Source organism: Notothenia rossii (assembly GCF_949606895.1).
Source record: "Notothenia rossii genome assembly, chromosome: 3".
NCBI classification, from domain to species: Eukaryota; Metazoa; Chordata; class Actinopteri; order Perciformes; family Nototheniidae; genus Notothenia; species Notothenia rossii.
Genome location: NC_136901.1, coordinates 57,242,760 through 57,257,928, shown reverse-complemented (window position 1 = coordinate 57,257,928; position 15,169 = coordinate 57,242,760). Strand labels below are relative to the sequence as shown.

Below are 15,169 nucleotides of genomic sequence, written 5' to 3'. Positions count from 1 at the left end.
TGTGTGTGTGTGTGTGTGTGTGTGTGTGTGTGAGAGTCTTGGTTACTTGATGATCTTGCCAGCGTTGGGCTGCTCCTGGCCCCAGTAGTAGAGGTCCAGACCAAACGGAACCACAGGAGCATCAGCAGCCTTCTGAGAGGAGCCGGGCCCCGAGGAGGAGCCGGGCCCAGAGGAGCTGCTGCAGGAAAGTAACAGCAACATTAGGGAACCGTTTCACAATCAGCTACATGCCGCACTGAGTTCACACTGTGGGAGTCTGTAGGGAACTAAGACTGATCTAATTAGGCCTGTCATTAGAGGGGGGGGGGGGGGGTTACATTAGTTACATTAGTGCTGCACTGAGAGGCAGGAAGAGTTTTGGTATTAAGGGGCAATATGCTATATCTCTAATCATTATCCGGCTTAGCTGAATACTCGATTCTGATTGGTCAATTTGGACATAAGCATAACAATGACCGTCGCTAAGGACAATCAAGGGAGAAAAAGTAAAGATGTTAAAAGATAGAGCGCTGAACATCAGAAAAATCTACAGAAGAAGACAGACAGGAAGTAAACACTAACGGGAACAACAGAAGACAACAGACAGGAAGTAAACACTAACGGGAACAACAGAAGACAACAGACAGGAAGTAAAGACTAACAGGAACAACAGAAGACAACAGACAGGAAGTAAACACTAACGGCCCCTACACACGGCGGCGTGCATTGTCGCTTGCCGGCGGGGGGGGGGGGGGGGGGGGCTGAAACTCGACCAACAACCAATCACATGAATCTCCCGCCCCAGACACACAAGCAAGCCGTTTGATTGGCTAGAGCTTGCACTGGCATATGATTCGATTGGCTGACGCCTCCGTTGAGGCGGCAAAAGTAGAACATTGCTTTTTTTTTTGCAGTGAGCACCGCGAGAAAATCTACACTTTGCTCCCACAATGCAGTTCGGCGAATCGTGACGTCACCCCATTCAAAGTGAATGGGCAGAAGCGTTGCAGCGGCAACGCACGCCGCCGTGTGTAGGGGCTGTAACGGGAACAACATAAGAAGACAGACAGGAAGTAAACACTAAAGGGAACAGCAGGGCTGCAGTCGAATACTCCAAAATCAGCTCCTAAATTCTAACCCTATCTCCTATTCCTTGACCTCTGAGTGAAACGTCACGGGGTTAAGGGATAATGGATAGGAGAATTCAAAAGGACTTAGGAGAAGAGATGGCTGTACTTTAGAGAATCCGACTGCACTTTCACTATCCGACGTGTTTATGATGCGCCAGCAGACGTCATAAATGTGCGTCTGCTGCTGTGGGGAAACTATGGAAACTACAGTTTTCCATACAACGGACTACAACATGGATGTATAATAAGAACGAGGGACTACTGTAAACTCATCTAGAGACTCTGCACCGTGCTCTGATGCTGTTGTTTTGTGCTTTATGAACGTGGACAACAGAGAAATATATTCTTCATGACTAAAATTGGAATTTAAATAAAAAAGGAAAGTAAAACTTATGCTCGTCACCCTCTCCCTCCGGTCCACATTAATACAAATGATCCCAAAGATTGTATGAACTATGAAAAGATCTTAAAATCAATACAAATGTATTTATTATAAACGTTAGTCCTTAACATCTATCACTGTGTACATCACCATTCAAAAATCTTTTAAAAGTTGAACAGACCCCACACAGCTCAGTGAAATGTTGACTTTATTTGATCATTTCAGTAAAAACTAACGTTCATATTTCTCTTTTGGATTATAATACTGATGAACGTTCAAAACAAATCACTTTGGCAACTTACCACATACGTTTTAAAATGCTTAATAAGCACCGTAACTTTCATGATATAATTTCTCAGTCATAATCGGTTGTTTCCGTGAATGGCCGACTGTTGTGTGACGGAAAATGCTGCGGTTGCAAGGCATTGTGGGGCAGCATTTTCTCCTTTCCTTTTGTCAAGGGAGGTTCAGTGGTTCTTAAGCTAAAGAAGGTTATAAAGGAAGTTTAAAACCTCCTTTCCTATCGTCTAGAGAATTTGAACGCTTCTTATCATGGCTGCCACTGAGGGACTTCCGGGTCATTTCACTCCGTTAGGAAGGTTCCTAAGCTAAACTGACTATTCGACCGCAGCCCAGCAGAAGACAGACAGGAAGTAAACACTAACGGGAACAACAGAAGAAAACAGACAGGAAGTAAACACTAATGGGAACAACAGAAGAAGACAGACAGGAAGTAAACACTAACGGGAACAGCAGAAGAAGACAGACGTCCATTTCTGTTCATTTCACTCTTAGGGATGTAAAAGGATTTCTGTAGCAACTTCAATGAGCTGAGTAGAGAGGATGTGAGAGGAGGTGAGACGAGGGGAGGAAAGGCGGAGGGGAGTTAGGAGGGGGAGAGAGGACATCAGCAGGTGTACCCGGGCTCTGCAGGCAGGGGGAGGGTCTGGGTGAGGCGGCGCTGGGTGGCCGCTGCACAGGTGGGATCCTGCTCCTCATCATCCATGAGACGCTTCAGCCGCCTGATGGAGGAGAAGGAGGGGGGAGGGGGGGCTGCGGGGGCTTTAGCTGGAGCTCTCTTTGGGGCTGGAGCTGTAGAGGTGGAGGGAATAGGGTCCAAACCTGCCAACAGGAACAGGAAGTTAGGGTCACTGCAGTGCTTTGTTACACACACATTATCTCCTTACTTTATTACACTTTGTTTTATTTCTTTACGAGTAATTAGTGATATGCATCCTAGAAAGAGTTCATAATTTACCATAATTATCATTATCGAAAAATAGATTGAAAGTGTTGTTTTAAAAAAAATCTGATTAGATTAATTGTTCAAGATGTTAGGATGATTTGTGTTACGTTAATGGATATCTATTAAGAGTAATTTGTTTTTACAAATGTAAAACAAATTAATAATTAGTAATTTATTTTTACAAATTTAAAACAAACGACTCTTAACTGTTGAAAATGTACAAGAGTGAGGATTCATTGCCCTACAATATAGCATACTGAATAGTGTGGGTTCTGTACAAAACAAGACATTTGATAATGTGTGAAGGTACATTTTCTCTGTTCCCTTTATATGGAACAAAGCGGTATTGATTACTAATCTGCAGATAAACAGATAATGACAATAAGCGGCAGTTGCAGCCCTAGGATAGTGAACCCTGGTAATTACCCTGCCTACATGCTGTTACAATATACTGTATGTAATACCTTAAAGGGGACTATCATGTAAAATGCACTTTTGATGTCTTTTATACATAAATATGTGTCCCCGGTGCGTCGGGGAACTCACGCAGCGTCAGGAAATAAAACCCTTTCTCTTTTCCTCCGTACCCACATCTTTTAAAAATGTGGCTACAACGAGCGGATACAAATTTGCTGCCGATATTACGTAATTTCCGATGGTGGACCCACAGAGAGTTGCTATCAGAAACAATGCCTGACGTGTTTTGGACGTAATCTCGTTTTTGTTTACATTAGCAAGCCTCAGAGCTAACCTGTACTGGAGAGCACATATGTTTAAAAAGCGGGAAATAAAAGGAACTCATCTTTTTTTATTTCAGTTTTTATTTAAAAAAAAACAGCAAGAGAAAAATAATTTGAGCTCCAAACTGTTTCAGAAATAATCCTTGATGTGGTTTGGAACAGGATGGCGTTTTATCACAGCAGAATTTAACTTTAGGCGCGTTCACACCGCAGTACTTTTCCCACTTTAGTTCCGATATAGTTCCGAAATGTCGCGTTCACACCAAAAAGAGCCGGAACTAAAATTAGTTAATCAGAACCTTTTTACCCACGCCTCGTAAAACTCCTAAAAAGTTTTGTGAAGCCGCAATTTTATTATCCTCGCATTAGCATTATTAGCATTAGCCCAGTGCACAAACGCAGAGAGACTAAGTTATGGCAATACAAAAGAAAACATGGGAGCGGTGGAGATGAGGAGGTGTCGGCGTTCTGGCGATTTACTCGGAAGGCTTCGGTAGAAGTTGAGCCTCAGCGGCTTCTACTGAAGCCAGTCCCCAACTCCGGGAACTTCCGGCCGGGGACTTCGGGTGGCAGTATACGCCGTGAAGTGGTTTGCGTCCTGCCAGTAAACCCAAAGCAGAAGAAGAAGAAGTGACGTCAGCGGCTTCATTTGCCTAATCCTCCCCCAGGAACTTATTCCGGAGTGAACACGATCTGTACTTAGTTCATGAGAACTAAAGAGTTCTCATGAACTAAGTTCTGATGAACATTTGTGGGAAAAGTACTGCGGTGTGAATGCGCCTAATATCTCTGATCAGGCATTAGCTCCGCCTCCTCTTTTTTTTTTTCAAGCTAAGGACCAAAAATCCGCGTTTCTCTCAAGCCCCCAGGAAGTGCGGCAGACTCTATGCCCAAAATTCGTTGTGTCCAAACGGCGGTACTACAATTTCCGTATCAGTCCGTGACGTCACTGGGCCCATAAAGACTTTTTCCCATTGACTATTATTGGGAAAGAGACGTCAGTAAATCAGCGGATCATTTTTTAAAAACTAAATAAACTACCCAGCACGAACACCTTTATAGCCCTTATTAAAATCATTAGGTCCTTAAAGTTGTAAAATGCACTAAAAGCCGAATCTAGATTTATTTTCTCTCTCCATTCATTCTAGTGAGCCGAGAGCAGGAGCTCGGGGGCGGGGCTTAAGAGGCAACTCAACTGCGCATGTTCTATGAGTGCACATACGGGTACTTCTGCTCTGACAGCCAGGCATGATGGGTAATCTGTGACGTTTCGCTCTCTCAAAAGTTGGGCCATTTTGCCTTCATGCACCAATGAGCAGCTCTCATAGGAAAGAACGAGACTCCGCCTCCCACGCTGTATCCAGTTCTTATTATACATCCATGGTTTCTCTAAACAGGGCTGGAATAAAGGGATATGAGGGATGTCTAAAATGCATGATCTGTTTGAATTTTGAAAAAAAAAATCATAGACATGTTTTTATATATTTTTATATATCTGAGACCAGTGGCGGCGCCAGAGTATTTGTGTTGGGTAATCTATGGTAGGGCTAACCCATACAGTGGTGGGGCTCAAGTCTGTATTTGCAACGTAATTACATACACGCTACATCGCCCCCCTTGACAGTGAAATGCCACGCCTAAGGTTTAGATTATTTCCCTGTCTCAATCAGAATGGAACTGTATGAAATAAAACGGTACATTTGTCTTGTAGTAAATAAAAAGGGATCACTGTGAACGTGACGTATGATAGTACACGTTGAAGATCCAATGAGGATACTGAATGGCGGTTCCGGTTAATCTCTTCAGTAATGCATGACGCAGACCCAACGTTTCGTTGCTCTGATTGGCTGTAGGTCTATTCAAATTGCATTCGGAGGCATTTTGATCTGACCGCGGCCGCGCTGATATTATAACGCAAGAGAATTTCCACACCTTTGGTGTATAAAACTCCCCCACTACTTAGACTATTCCTTGCACCCCTCTTCTAGCATAAGCCCGAATGGTCTCAACCATATTGCATCAGTAACATGCACTTGTTGTTACAGCAGGATCGTGTTGTGGACACGACCCGTATATTTACGCAAGCCGTGTTCTCCACATTTAGCATTTTGCTTATTATTTAATTAAACTTGCTTACTTTAACATCATTTGTGGGGCTAAGGTGGGGCTAAGCCATTTCTTGGTATGGCTGTAGCCTACCCCAGCCATACCCGGGCGCCGCCACTGCCTAAAAATAGCATGATAGGTGCCCTTTAAAGCAGCCTTATGATGCTTCATATCAGTATTTAGTAGGGATGTAACGATACCAAAAACTCACGGTACGATAATATCGCGATAACAGGTCCACGGAAGAAAAAAATCAGAATCCTTTTTCTTCAATAAAAAAATGTTTGACTCGGAAAATGTTTTTTTATTACATAATAAATCTGATTTTTACAGCATTTTTGTAGGATAGCAGTATTTTAAAGTGTCAAAAACAAAGTGACAGTAACAGACTGGAACAAGAAAACCAGTGTTTTTTTACCTACTAGTACTACCAAACAAAGTAAGCATTTTCTTTATGCCACTGCATCTCACAAATAAACAAGGACATTTAATAATCAGACCCTGCAATAAAATAAATCAAGTTTCACTTTAGTTTTTCAAGTAACTCAACTCAAACTCACTAGTCACTCACTCAGCATCATCAGACAGGTTTTTAGGAATATGAGAATGTCCACATTTCCAGGTATTTATAAGCTGGGATGTTTGGCCATTTACAATATCCCCTGCTCTGGAAAAAACTCTGTCGCTTGGTACTGATGTTGCTGGGACACCAGTGGTCGCGTTAACCGAATATTTTATTTAACAATGACGGAAAAATCTGAAAGCAGTCTGTCATTTTGACAGATTAGAACAAACTCGGAACAGCGCCAACGTTTCCCCGCAGCCAGGCTCTGGTGTTATGCCGTGTTATGCATGCCCTCCAAAAGGAAATGATATAGTTTCCAAACCGTACTTTGCCGTACAGATCAATACATGTCTGGGAGGTCTTGCTTTACGCTGTGCGCGTCCCGCGAGGTGCATGCACACACGGCATAACATCGCCCCCCCCCCCCCCCGTTGACAGTTCATGAGCATGCTCTATCTTTCAGACTTTTCAGACCCGACGGGTAATAAGGGATTATGACGGATATTTTACGATCCTGTCTGTCGAAATGACGGACAGCGAAAAAGTCTAACGCCAGGCTTATTGACAGGGCGAGATATAAATATATGGTTGATACTTGTCAATGTCTCTAGGTGTGTAAATGTAGCCCTGTAAATACGATGTCCTTTTGTGTTATCTGTTGTTTTATTTTCATGTTGTAACCTACTTGCTACCATGTTAGAGAGTTCTCTCTTGAAAAAGAGATCGATGATCTCAATGGGACCACCTGGTTAAATAAAGGTTTAAAAAAAAAAAAAGTGTTTAAAAAAAAAAAAGTGTTTTAAAAAAAAAACGTTTTCTTTTTAAAAAATGTTTTGGGGAAAATCGCGGTAGATTTTGTCAGTCTCACGACGGTATTGGGAAGTTTATTTACCGCGATACCGCGATATTCGGTATATCGTTACATCCCTAGTATTTAGTGTCTCTATTGGGACATGTCTCCATGCTTTAATGTTGAAAAAGCTCTTTATTTGTCTCATACTGCCTATGCTGCAGCACCTCTTTTCACCCTCTGAAACCAGAGCCCAGTCTGCTTGGTTAGCTGGCCGGCTCTGTTGTGATTGGTCAACCGCTTAGAGATGTCCCGCCCTTTAGCTTATCACGTCCGATGTGTTGGAGCGCTGGTCAATAGCAGTGTGAGTGTTACATATCGATGTCACGATGTTAGGGAAGAAAAGAGGCGTCTTCAGGCAGGGTTGGGGGGGGGGAGGGAGTGCGTGGAATTTTAGTCTTTGCAGACCATGTACATGCACTAAAACCTATAGAACACACTACAGGAGAGGGAACACCAGAAAAGCATTGTAACTTTAAATCATTTCTTGATAGTCACAGTCATTCTTGCACGGCTGTGCATTTTCAAAGCAAGGTGCTTTTTAAAAACCTAAAACCAAGTCAACAGTCAGGTTAACCACCCCCCCCCCCCCACACTCTGTGACTCGGACTCAATCTGCTCTTTTCAAAGGTTTGTTTGGATGTTGTGGAAGTTAAGACGCATAGATCAATGGGAGGAAATGTGTATAATAGTAGTGTGTGTGTGTGTGTGTGTGTATAATAGTAGTGTGTGTGTGTGTGTGTGTGTGTGTGTGTGTGTGTGTGTGTGTGTGTGTGTGTGTGTGTGTGTGTGTGTGTGTGTGTGTGTGTGTGTGTGTGTGTGTGTGTGTGTGTGTGTGTGTGTGTGTGTGTGTGAGGGGGGTTGTTAGAGAAAGAGAGAGAAAAAGGGGGTTAAGGGGGTTTGAGGAGAAGACAGGGAGGGAGAAAGCGAGAGAGGAAAGGCGGAAAGAGGTATTGATTTTCTCGGGTTAAGCAGGGCCTGTAATTAAAATGTTAATTTGAGAAAGAGAGAGATAGTGTCCTGACAGCAGAGGGGGGGATAAGAGGACTGATAATCAGAATGACAGAACAGGACGGAGGGGAAGAAAGAGAGAGCAAGAGATATCGATGGAAAAAGAGAAGAAATAGAAGGAGGAGAGATCAGAGGCAGGCTTTCTCAATGAATGAACGCTGGAAGGAATGAGAAGAAAAGAAAGAGAGAGAAATGATAAATGTGATCTACTGCTGAGAGGAAGAGGAGCACAGAGAGCAGGGATGGGAAGAGGTTTGGAACCGGAAGAGAACAGACGGACTACAGAACACCTTTTGAAATCTTAGATATACCTTTGAGACAGGTTATCCTCGTCCAAATTACATCAAATATATTATGGATTATATATTATGTTAGCAACAGGAAACATCCTAGCAGATGAACACATTCTACCTTCAGGGTCTTACTTGCATGGTCACTTGAAGCTAATAAGTGAGCCACCAGCAAGTGTCAAAGCTGAAACCATTTGTGCATCTTCAGAAAAAAAAGGTAAGGGCCAGAAGCCTGATCACTACTTGAGGAGCTGCTGTGGCTGGATAGCTAACCAGCAGAAATACAGGTGCTATCGTGCCACAAATCTAGCAAGCTAGTTTGCTAAACAAAGACAAAATATGTATGAATCCATTGATTCCTCGCAGCGGCTGTGTCTCACGTCACGGTGCAGCACAGCTAATGTTAGCAGTCTGGCTCGAGCTCTCCAGCAGAGTGGTGCAGGAATAAAACCCGCATTTCCACTACAGCACGGAGCGCAGTTTAAGCGTGCCGTGACGTGCCCGTTTTTGGTTGCGTTTCCACTAGCCTTAGTTCCGGCTAGCAGGTACTTTTTCAAATGTTTCTGGCTCTCCAAAATCGAGGTTATTTCCGGGCCAACAACCGGGCTGAATATGCTAAACTAGTGAGAGAATCGCTGGCAACTACACCAAAATGAACATATTTGACCGTGATTTAATTGTAATACACGTTTCAAAATTATGCCGAAGTAACAACATACTGATACCGGTTAGTAAAAACCATGAATTAATGCTTTGACAAGTCTGCAGACAGACGGCAGGCGAGAAACGTTTTAAAATGCGTGCTTTCTGAATGGAGATTGGCTAAGCTAACGTTGTATATGCTCCGACCGTCCACACTCACAACAACGGCCTATACAGACATAAATAAACCAGCGACTGTATTCGCCATGACACAGACAGTCTGTGGTTTGTACTTGTTTAACCTTTGTCTAGTTTCTGAACAGATATGAGGAGCTGTTAGCTGTGAGTGCTAACAGCTAACGGCTGATGTTGGTTTTGTGTTTCGCATTGAAGATGACGTCACGGCTCCGCCTACACTGCGTTACTATAGTTACTGCCCCAGCTACTAAACTGTAATGGAAACGCAGCATAAAGTGAGCCTGGCCTAACGAGGCCTAGCTATACCGTACTAAGCCGAGCGAGGCCCTGCAGTGGAAAAGCGCCATTAGTCGCCCGCAGGGGCAACGTGAGTCGTCCGCGGGGCATGTTCTAAAAATAGCTCGCCAAGCAAATCCAAAATGTAAAAAATACACAAAACAAAAAAGGAAATGTAATTAAAATAATCTACCCTATGCATAAACGAAACCTCAATCATAGCGAACTCTATCAACTCTATATCTATCTAACAGGTGGTTAAATATGGGTTTACTGGCAGGCCGCAAACAACTTCACGGCGTATACTGCCACCCGAAGTCCCCGGCCGGAAGTCCCCGGAGTTGGGGACAGTTTTTTTTCTATGGCATTTCCTGACAATAGAATGACAACAACTTTATAATTCACATCACATTAGCTTACAATAAGTGCAATTAACCAAGAGGATACTAAATCAGGACAGCTAGAATCCTGTAACGGCTTTAAAAAGGGGCTGAACCTTTGAAGTGCTACATACAGAAATTCAAATTATTATTAATTATTACAAATTGTATTTTCATTGGCCAAGGTGCAGAGGAAGCAGGTGTGTTTCAGTGTGCAGTGGAATATAGACTTCCTGCTGTCCTGGCTCAGTCCACCCTTCAGGAGCCAGCACAGATGAATTAATTAAAAAGTGTACAAATAGATCAATACATATCAGAATATAACAAGTAGACGATGGATGACTATGCAAGGTGCTCTTGCTTGGTTGCTGCTTTGTTTGTGTGTACTGTATGTGTGTGTGGGGGGTAAAACCTAGGTGCAGGGCTAATAGGGGCTCATTAAGGAGGTTGCATTGTTAATGTGGTATGGCCCCTGCAGATCATTACCTAACCCACTAATCAGCCTGACACACACACACACACACACACACACACACACACACACACACACACACACACACACACACACACACACACACACACACACACACACACACACACACACACACACACACACACACACACACACACACACACACACACACACACACACACACACACACACACACACACACACACACACACACACACACACACACACACACACACACACACACACAGCTGTTTGGGCACATCAGATACAATCTAATTACTTTAGCGTCTAATTGATTAGTAATGGAGGGAGGTGGGAGTGGAGCAGGCTCTCAGGTAAAGAGGAGGCCCAGTGTGAATGTAATGACTCAGGAGGCTGCTGGGAGGTCAAAGGTCGCCTCACAGCTGAACACGCAATAACACCACAGTCTGCAACGTGTTCTGCTATGGTATCATGAACAAAGATACACATACAGTAAAGAAAGTAATGCTGGCAGATATGAGTGATGGGGGGGGGGGGGGGTGGCTGAATGTGGCTGACGGAGCAGTGTGAGACTTATACTGTTGCCTGGAGCCTGGTGATAATGATACTAACAGCAAATCTAATATTTAGGCAAAAAAGCATGTCGTTGTAAAGCTGACGCTGCGTTGAGATGAGCAGGCAGTTGGTTAATGACCTGAACATTTGACCTCTAACCTAGCATGCTGCCTGGAGGCTAGACATGATCCATACAGGAGCAATGAAACCACAGAGCAACAAGAACAGAACTGCGCTCATATGCAGCTACTGATGACTCAGGTTGAAGGGGAATGGATGTGTTGACAGCACGATATCCATCACAGACACACGGGGGGAAATACATGTGGAAAAGAAACATCTGTCTCCATTACAAGAGCGTCCTGCATTCCAAATCAGAGAGCTCACGGTTAGCATTCAGCGTGTGGGACTATGCAAACCATTAGCTCACCCATTGTGAGCTTGTTAGCATGTATGTCCTCCCGGGGTCAGTCTCAGTGCAGTACTCAGGGGTTCTGGTGAGCAGATACTTGGGCCAAGACTTCCTGTTCCTGATTAGAAACTACAGACGTTGAGAGGCGACGTCTATGACAGGATTGTTTTCCATTAGGCAGTTTAAAAGCTTATCTTAAGCGAATACAATCTGAATCATCAAAAGCCAATGGGTTCCCAGGTTGCATTGGGACAAATGGCCCTCAGAAGTACTGTTTAGCTGCGCTAACGCATGGAGGTATAAAGAGAACTGGAAACAGTGTTGGAGGCAGGGCCCTGTTCATTCCTATGAAAGTTGCAATTTGCTGAGCAAGACAAAAATTGATCGACTAGATTAAAAATAATCCGGATAAATGGGGGACTTCGGGCGATGGAGCTTGTGTGTTTTCCTGAAGCTCCGCCTCCAATTTGACGTCCTCAGCTCAGTCTAATCAATGGAGAGTGAAAATAACTCTGGAGTTTCTGCTTGCTTTTAAAAAAAAAAAATCTCTGTGTTGATTGACATACAAGTTTTTTTCGGCCCAGTGACGTCACGGACGAGAGCAGAAGTGTAGTACCACCTATTGGCCACTACAAGAATTGGCTTCAAAAGCGGCCAAACCCCCGGGGGGCTTGCTCAAATGTGATTGGCCAATACTAACCAGAGTGCCTGTTGCTTCTGGTAATAGGTATTTGTTCTGGGTATTCACCAATGACTTTGCAGCTGACTGTTGACAGTTTCACATCAACCTGAGTGGATAACACATTGAGGCTATGCTCGGATCTTGCTTCAGGTTTTTAAAGCTGCAACAATCAATACATTACCATGAACCATCTCTCAAATGGCTGTGTAGTTAAATGTGAAGGGTACAAAGACAATATTAACCAACTCCCCACTTTAGCCTCTTTCAGATCGTAGTTTCTGATTTATGAAAAAATCACCAACACATTTAGCTCTGCTCTGAATAACCTCTTCCCAGAAGAAGCTGTGTCTGTTGAAGCCAATGTCCTCAACCTGCTCAGCAGGAAACAGACTGAGAGGAAACAGGAAACAGACAACATAGACTGGCTGGGGAACAGAGGGCAGCATATAGCAGCTAAAGAGACAGAATGTGAGCACACGGACAGATTAAGTATTATTGTTTGGATTTGAAATACAAAGTGGCAGCCCTATCAGATTGTGCGATTCTGTGTGATTTGGACTCGCTGTATTCAGGTTATGAGTTTGACATAGACCAGCATTACTCAACCAGTGGTCCAGGGACCCCCAGTGATCTGGAGGGAGAGGGTCCACAGAATAAATTGGGGATAGTTCATTTTCCCTATTTAATTCACTTTAGAAGTGAGATTAAGAGTCGTACGAGTTGATTAACTGGTCCTCCTCCACGGTTATCTCCTCAACTGTAGTCAACAACTATGAAATGCTGGTCTTACAACCACAATCAATCCAATGGGAGTCTGTGGCACACACACACTTGGTTGTATCAATAAACCCACTTCAGAAGCCCTTCACCTGCACATTACCAGCTGCTGAGGGCTGCTCTTTGAAGTGTTTGTGTTTGTTTGTTAAGTGTGTGTGTGAAACTTAAAAGATTAGGGCAGCAGCAGGTCTTCTTTTGTAGCTTAACCTCACTATTTATGCACGTGTCTGTAGGCTTAAGGTTAGAGGTGTGCAGTGTGTGTGTGCAGTGTGTGTGTGTGTGTGTGTGTGTGTGTGTGTGTGTGTGTGTGTGTGTGTGTGTGTGTGTGTGTGTGTGTGTGTGTGTGTGTGTGTGTGTTGAACGTACCATACTCAGCTCGTAGGTGCTCTGGAATGTGTGGCTCATATCCCTCCTTCTCTGGAACCTCATAGAAGTCTTCATCATCGTCATCATCATCGTCATCTTCCTCTCCGTCTGTAGCCTTCATCTAAGGAAGATTACGTATGGTTTTACACTTCGATGGGCAATCACATATAAATATTATGTATCATTAGTTTATAGGTTTTTTCAACTTCACACCCATATTACATTGTTATTACAGCAATAATAGAGATTAAAACACCCATGACACCGTACACCGATATTACTCCGTTATTACAGCCATTGTATACCCGTATTACTCTGTTATTACACCCATGCCACACTATTGTTACACCCATATTATACCCAGGTTACACTGTTAATAGACCCATAATACAATGTAATTAGACCTATAATTCACTGCTATTAGAGCCATAGTACACTGTTATTAGACCTATATTACACCCATATTACACTGTGATTACACAGTATTAAATCCACTTGACTCATGGACACAGCTGTCAAATGATTGTATACCCAGGATACGGGGTTTTGGACAAACACACAACACTTGTTCGTCATTCATGTCGTTTTAAATAATATAGTATATCAACATCATATATGAGAACATAAATGATTTCCCATATTTTGACTGTATCCCTTTGGCTTAAGGGAGAAGGGAAGGCATAGAGTGTGTGTGTGTGTGTGTGTGTGTGTGTGTGTGTGTGTGTGTGTGTGTGTGTGTGTGTGTGTGTGTGTGTGTGTGTGTGTGTGTGTGTGAGTGATGAGCTGCTATCAGTGCTAAGCAGAAGTTATGGTTTTTAATTTCCTGGTGAGGTTGTTAGCCACTGACTGGGCTACAATGCAGAACACAACACTCCATACACACAGGGGTCATTTCCATAACACAGATGTGTGTGTGTGTGTGTGTGTGTGTGTGTGTGTGTGTGTGTGTGTGTGTGTGTGTGTGTGGTGGCTGCTATGTCTTTAACAGCCGAGGACACATACACTTCAGTCAAGCAGCATAATAATCACAGTGATTAGGGTTATGGGGAGCAGTAAAAACGTTAAGCTAACCCCTTATTCTCAAGGGTCTCTTTTTCATTACTGTGTAATAACAGTGTGTGTAGTTGTGAGTGTGTGTCTGTTGCTGCTGATAAAGCCCATTAGAATGTTTGAATTAGTTTACAAATGATGAGTCTCCTTATGATTACTAAAGCACAAGTGAACCATAAGACTGCGTCAGTTAACCGTGTCACAGCCCTGAACACACCTCTCCATCCGGCACACACACACACACACACCAATAAAAAGACTTCATATTACAGCACTCACTACTCATTAAGCAGCAACTAAACAATTAAAGCATAATTAGCTGTTGTTAATGCAGCCATGTATACTGGTGGGTGGTCTGAGAGGAATTGGGCTCAGATTTGATGTTAAACATTCAAAGTAAATGGCAATGAAAGAAGTGAATCATTTTTCAAATTTCTTTCTGTTTTTAGGCCCCGGGATCTAAAGGTGTTTGTGATATGGACTTGAGTGCTGGTGAGCAGCAACTGACTGACTTTTAATTATGGTTCAACAAACTGGTCAGGTACCAATAAAATAAAAGCAACAAATGGGCCATATGGTGATCGTGCTGATTATAGGATGTTGTAGCGAATGCTTCCATCTAACGCACCACTATTTAACCACCTCTTCTGTGGACCCACTTATATTTAGGAATTGGTGCAGCAGTCTATCCTCTGTGGAAAACACACGTTTATGACACTTCCATGTTTTGTCCAGTAGGATCATCTCCACATATCAACAATGATTTTATAATAGTTTAAGTGTAAATTAAATCTACAAAAGTAAAAAGCTAAAGCTATGAACGGTCCACATGATAGTCAGTCACATGACTTCACGTCACAACCGCTAAGCAATAGGCGGTTAATGTTTGGCATGATGATGTTTAGTAATTGTTTGAATGCTGTTCAGCAGGAAATTCATTTTCTAGTTTCATTTAGTGGCCTGTTGGCATTCACCAGTGGGGTATTAATTTATGTTTTTTGTCCTTATCTTATTTCAGGCATCTTACCAAAAACACGTAAAAAAAAACGCTGACCTGAGATGGATCCGGACCATCAGC

At 43.1% G+C, this 15,169-nt stretch overlaps 1 protein-coding gene across 3 annotated transcripts in view; it reads right to left on the bottom strand.

Annotated features, from left to right (window-relative positions):
• Window positions 1-15,169, bottom strand: part of uvssa (UV-stimulated scaffold protein A) — a 41,513-nt gene that overhangs the window by 6,729 nt on the left and 19,615 nt on the right. For 2 of the 3 annotated variants that reach the window (XM_079673327.1, XM_079673329.1), the window contains exons 9-11: window positions 13,042-13,162; window positions 2,412-2,613; window positions 47-178 (exon numbers count right to left, since the gene is read on the bottom strand). In XM_079673327.1, the coding sequence (XP_079529453.1) occupies window positions 47-178; window positions 2,412-2,613; window positions 13,042-13,162 (455 nt within the window). The remainder of the gene's footprint in view (window positions 1-46; window positions 179-2,411; window positions 2,614-13,041; window positions 13,163-15,169) is intronic. The other variant, XM_079673328.1, reaches the window with a different exon arrangement.